The sequence below is a fragment of the Osmia bicornis genome, chromosome 8 (assembly GCF_907164935.1).
Source record: "Osmia bicornis bicornis chromosome 8, iOsmBic2.1, whole genome shotgun sequence".
NCBI lineage: Eukaryota > Metazoa > Arthropoda > Insecta > Hymenoptera > Megachilidae > Osmia > Osmia bicornis.
Genome location: NC_060223.1, coordinates 1,979,746 through 1,986,264, shown reverse-complemented (window position 1 = coordinate 1,986,264; position 6,519 = coordinate 1,979,746). Strand labels below are relative to the sequence as shown.

General features: G+C 40.1%; 1 protein-coding gene across 1 annotated transcript; it reads right to left on the bottom strand.

Annotated features, from left to right (window-relative positions):
- Positions 1–4,605: 4,605 nt before the first annotated feature.
- LOC114882334 lies at positions 4,606–5,632 on the bottom strand. Its single transcript, XM_029199225.2, has 3 exons — positions 5,511–5,632; positions 4,822–5,422; positions 4,606–4,728 (listed from the first exon to the last, which is right to left on the bottom strand). Exons 1-3 carry the CDS (start codon positions 5,630–5,632, stop codon positions 4,606–4,608), a joined length of 846 nt encoding a protein of 281 aa, XP_029055058.2.
- Between the last annotated feature and the right edge of the window lie 887 nt (positions 5,633–6,519).

The window sequence follows — 6,519 nt, the reverse complement described above, 5'->3', positions numbered from 1 at the left end:
GAGATTTTTATAAACTATGGCTAAACTTAAAATTAAAACTAAAAACCATGACCTCAAATACAGCTAGGATGATTCTGTATCACATAGAAGTGAGGGAATCGCAGCTTTTAAAGAATGATGCGATTAATGCCGCGATTTTTTTAGATCCTCGGCTTAAACGTCTGTTGACAGCAGACCAGAAAGCAATCTATTATATGTATCATAGCTGTCATTTAATTCTTGAAGTAGGTAATATAATTTTTTTATTAATATATTCAATCCTTAGAGTGATAAGACAATTGGCAAAATAGCGGAGGCCGCTTGTAAAGAAAATGATGCAATACCAAGTATAAGCAATACTTCTGTGTCGTTATTACAAAAGACAATTAATGAGATGGAAGTTGATTCGTCGTCCGATGACGACACAGAAGCTGTAACTTCCATAGAACTTTCAAAAATATATGCTGAAATTGATAGCTATAAGGAAAAGCGTGTTGATATAGAGATAGAGATCATAGCATATTGGCAGGACAAAAAATATGTAATGCCATATATAACAAAACTGGCAACAATTTGCCATGCTGATCCTGCTACTCATGTCAGTGTTGAAAGAGCCTTCTCGGCTCTGAAATTGATGCTGGATGATCGGCGGTGCAATTTATCAGAACAGAATTTACACAAATTATTATTTGTAAAACTTAACACCGATTTTATGCCCTAGTTAATGAAATATATAATTATTACTGTTCCGTTCAAACCAGCGTCATACCAATTCATTGTACGTCGTTCATAAATACAAATTATTCATAATAATATTAACAAAAGTTGAAGATGGCCTAGAGTGACCGCCATCGATATTGGTTACTGGTAACCGAAACAGAATTCCCGCAAAAGATACTGGTTATACCGTAACCAAAACAAATTCTCGTCAACGATAATGGTTATTCATAACCGAAAACAATTTCTGTCATCAATAACAGTTATTAGTGACCAAAAAATATTTTCGTCGATAATAATGGTTATTAGTGACTAAGAAATATTTCCGTCGACAATAATGGTTATTAGTGACCAAAAAATATTTCCGTTAACAATAATGGTTATTCATAACCAAAATCTTTTAAAGAAAGATATTAATTCTTATGCCGTAACTTTTAAAATTAAGATTATAACAGTTATGGTCTCTGCTTGAAACGCATCAACTTTCAACAGTCCAATTACGATTCCTATGTCTATTTCTATTTCTCCAAGCATAGCTGTTTAATTGTTGCAGTTTTCGTCGATGACCTTATAGTCCTGACAAATAACCAGGACTACTTTATGAATGTCAAACTGGCGCTGAGCAGTTTTTGCGTCGTCAAGGACCTGGGCAAAATCAGAAAATGCCTAGGAGTCAATGTCCACAGAGACAGGGTCAACGGCTTGATAGAACTCGACCAATCAGACTACATCGACACACTTCTTAAATCGTTCGGATTAGATGAGTATAAAGGAGTCAGCTGCCCCATGGACCCGAACACAAAGTTTGACACGAACATCCCATCAGATACGAAACACAACCTGATGGACGTTCCATACCAAAAAGCAGTAGGAGCATTGCTATACCTGGTGCAAGCTACCAGATCTGATCTGGGCTATGCCATCAGCTACGTAAGCAGATACAACCATTGCTACGACGAAAGACATTGGCTCGCAGTTAAAAGGATTTTTAGATATTTGCAGCATACAAAGCACCTCAAGCTGCGCTACCAGCGTGGCAACGAAACCAAATTGCTGGGCTACTGTGACGCCAGCTGGGCAACCGACCCGGATGACCCGTGATCAGTTACCGGATATATATTCACCCTTCAAGGGGGTGCCATAAGCTGGAATATCAGAAAACAACCTACAACTGCTTTATCAAGCACTGAGGCAAAATATCTCGCCTTATCAACGGCGACTCAAGAGGCTGTCTGACTCAAAAATTTCTGTGAAGAACTTCGTCTCCAAGAATTAGGGCCAATTGAGATCCGCTGTGATAATAAAGGAGCCATTGATCTAAGCAAGAACGCACGTTTCAGCCCTAGAACAAAGCATATAAACCTGCGACATCACTTCGTCAAGGAGAAGATAGACAATGGACTGATTAAAGTAAATTTTGTGCAATCGAACTGCATGGTGGCCGATGCGCTGACGAAGGCAGTAAATGCTAATAAACTTTGCGAATTTAACGACAGCGTAGGATTAAATGAATAAAATGTATATATGTAAATAGTAATAGTTTCAACCCTGTCAAGAAGCAAAGATATTATTTAGTTTAGTTTCGGTAATACAAATCATTAATTGAGGGAGTGTGATGTAATATTAATATTTTAGGTTATCAATTAAGATTTGTGTTCATATTATTGCGCGCATAATTGGTAGCCTGACTCCAGCGGTAACTTCTTCTCAGTTGAAGCTACACGACGGAAGTTACGCCTTTTCCGTTTACTCGTCCTTTCTCTCCCGCAGAGACCGTATACGTGTGTAACGACCCGATAATCAAGCGCAATATCTTTTTGTTTTCATTTTCTTTATTGTAATTAATTTTTATATTTCATACAAGGTGTTCTATTTTATTTTTATTGTTAATATTTAATGTATAAATTTCTGTAATAAACATTTTCATTTTTCATCGATAACCGAGTCTGTTAAATACATCAATAAAAGTTTAGTCGATAAGTCGGACGGTAAAACAGTTTACCGATAAATTATCGACGTCCGACCGCGCACGCGCGGGCGCAACCCCAGTAACCATACGGTGGGGTAGTATTCTAGAGTGGGGATGCTGGACCACCACGTGACGGGAAAAACCCAGCTACCCCAAGAACTCTATGCGGAAAAAAGGTGCCGACTCAGCAAAATCTGAGTATAAATAGAGGCGTTCCGCACAGTTTCAGCAGATCTTCTCAGACCTCGGTCTGAAACAGACAACACTCTGATTAGTAGAGAAGAGCTTGCGCTGAACTGTCTAGGCAGCGATAGAGCGCGAGCCATAGCTAATTCCTACTATTCCACTGGTGGCGTGCAGGACTACGGATCAGTGGACCTCCTATTCGCGGTGCGCAACGTGTTACACAGGTGTTACGCTAAGCCAACACTCAAGTGTAAAGAGCTAGCGAGGAGCGGAGCTCCTTGAACGGCCTGCGTCTAACACGGCTCTGGTATAACCAGAAACCGATTGCGACCTGTAGGAAGGGTTAACTTGATTCCAATGGTCTAGCACAAACCTCTGGAGTTTAGTTTCCATAATTATTGAAAACAAACAGAGTGTTGACTGTATAAGAAGACCACGCCGCATTTGCGTTAGCGCTATCGATTAATTACAATTATTAATTTTTACTTACATATATTAATTACTAATTACATATTTTTCAATTGTATTCCCAATCTAGGGCGAACGTATTATAGTCTCTTACTGTATTCCTATTTCTAGCCGCACTTATTGTGATACTAGCGATTTTGTATTATATTTCAATATTCACTTACCTTTCTATTCTTGAATAAACAATTTTCCATTCAGTTTCTAGCACATTAGTGTTTGGATTTCACTCCTTAACCGCACACCACACGAACCTAAAATCCTTAACACATTGATTACGAGTCGCCTTCTAAGGGAACCGCTCTCCCTACAAGTCGGTGCAGTGACGTACTCACTCTGGGTCGTTATACGTGCAAAAACCACGCCGTCGAAGCAAACCGTTATATACGCGTCGCAATTAATCTCCGTTCGGAATATCAAGTTTTTGTTACTTCTTTCTCATCAAGTTTATATTTTCTTTTCTCCAGTTATACATGGTGTACAATGACTACGTCTTCAACGTTTAAGGGATGATTGACAATGTGATTCTAAACAACTTTTTCCTTTGCCAAAATGTTGGCAGACGCTTCGTTTTCGAGTTATTAACAAAAAACACTGGCCAATCAGAGCGCGCCTTTAACGCGGGCCGAACCACGAGAGTGTTGGGTTTGTTCTGCGTTCAAGCCGTGATCAAGTGCATCGGCATCACGTCGGTATAGTAGGACTCGTCGGGCAAAAGTTGTATGGAATAATGAATGAAAAAAAGAAAAGAATAATATAATCGAATTATTGGTTGCTCATGAATAACGAATAAAGTAATGAATAGGTGTCATGTAGAATAAATAAATTGATACTATTATTTTTTTCTTTTTTTTTAAAATAAGTTTTCAAATAATAAATAAAGGATTAAAATGCAATAACTAATAAACATGTGAATTATAAGCAACGTTAAATTTGAAAAAATGCAAGAATAATGTAAATGAAACTTACCCATTTGTCGGTGAATGACCCACTGTAATAAGAATGGTTGGCTGTCACTGGGTCATTGTGCCGATCCTTTGCATTCGAGAAGACAACACGTTACGCTGAACATCTGATTTCCAAGCGGGATCATTGAACTCACTGAATGGTCGCTATCACTTTTCACAGAATTTTTCACTATCACTTTTTCACATTGTTATTTACTTGTTTCAGATGTTTTCCGTAGTTCTTCCTACGTTTAAATAATGGGTGGCCCCGAAAGGGGCCGATTGTTTCAAGTTCTTATAAAAGTGGTTCGATATAGCCCCCTTCTGCCGCCACACATGCAGTCACTCGTTTTTTATGTTGCGTTGCACGCCGTGTAGCATTTCTGGCGTGATTAACGCTACCGCGCCATGTATTCTGGCCACTAGTTCGTCCGGCGTGGAAATTGCAACTTTGTACACGTGGCTCTGAAATAGTTAATAAAAATACGAAATGGTGAGTAAGGTTACGTACATCTCAAGAAATATTTTTAAAGTTAAAAATTGTAATAGCATACGTACTTTTAAAAATCCCCAGAAAAAAAAATCCAGCGGATTCATATCCGGCGATCGCGGGGGCCACGCAACAGGATCGCCGCGGCCAATCCACCTGTCCTCAAAGGCTTCATCTAAATAGGCCTGGACATTTGTGGCGTAATGTGCAGGTGCACCATCGTGTTGGTAGAACATGCCCCTCCAAATTTCGGGAGGAATTAGCTCCGCGAGATCCGGAATGACATGTTCTAAGAACACTCTGTATGATGGGCCGTCCAATCTGTCAGGTAGAAGGTACGGCCCAACGATAAAATCGCCGCAAATTCCGGCCCATACATTGACCGACCAGCGCACTTGTCCTGCTCGTGTTCGAATCGCCAACGGATTCGCACCGCTCCACACGTGCGAATTGTGGGCATTGAAGCACCCATCCCTGGTGAAGAGGGCTTCATCAGTCCACAAGACGCACTTGCAGAACGATGGATTCCGGGCGATTTCGCCCAACAACCACCTGGAATACTGAAACCGCTGGATATAATCTTGCGGATTCATGTGGTGCACCCGCACATACTTGTACGGGTGCATTCTACCGTCTTTCAACATCTTGTGGACCGTAGATGGCTTGATACTTAAATAAAATACAAAAATCACATAATTAAAACAATGAAACAATTCATTATAAAATTTTGATTTCTTTTATACATATTAAAACTCACTCTAAACGCTGACTGGCTTCTCGAATGCTCATCGTAGGATCACGTTCAAATGCACCTAAAACAGCATCTGTGTTGCGGTCTCGTGATCTAGTGTCGCGGACCACTTCACGTCTCTGAGGCATTGTTGAACCGGTATTGTACAATCGCGATGCCATTTGGCGAAAACTGTGTGCACTTGGCACGCTTGTTTCCCCATGAATTTCGCGATATTTTCGCACGGCAGCGTTCGCGTTGCTGTTACACTGCGCGTAAACGCACATCATATTGTAGTATTCCGCACTGGTCCTTAACATTTTTCTTCTGGTTTTCTTGACGGTCTGACTTGAAATGGGACTGCTAGCTTTAGCGTTTGCGAAGTGGGTCCTATTTTCATTAGAGAGGGGATTTTTGTAGAAACTAACAAAGTAAAAATACGCTTGACTTGGCTTTTGTTCCTACGTTTTGCAGTTTTATTGCTCTGTCACAGAGCAACTAACCTTTTCTACGGATCTGATTTATTTCACCCGTACATTGTTAATGTCGCCAAAAACAGATAGTTCCGCTCAAGAGCCTAAAGGACCCCAATAAAACTTCAAATTCCTGAAACTGGTACATTTTTGTTAATTTGCGCTATTAATTCACGGTGCAGGTATAACACTTACCTGCGGTACGCGTACTGTCATAAAGCAGTGTAAAAGGTAAAGCAGCTTGACGAGCTCACCGATATGTTTTTCCGGATCCTTTAATTCTCCGATCGCGGGCCGAACGTAGAAAAGGACAAAGAATAATGGATCCGGAAAAACATATCGGTGAGCTCGTCAAGCTGCGTTACCTTTTACACTGATTTATGACAGTACGCGTACCGCAGGTAAGTGTTATACCTGCAGCCCCATATTATAGTATAATTGAATTTCATCAAAATCGACGATTGATACTTCGGTATGCTTCATTGTCATGTCCTCGGAAATTTCTCAAGGGTAAACGAAAAAGTTTTATTGAGGTCCTTTAGGCTCATGAGCTGTACTACAGA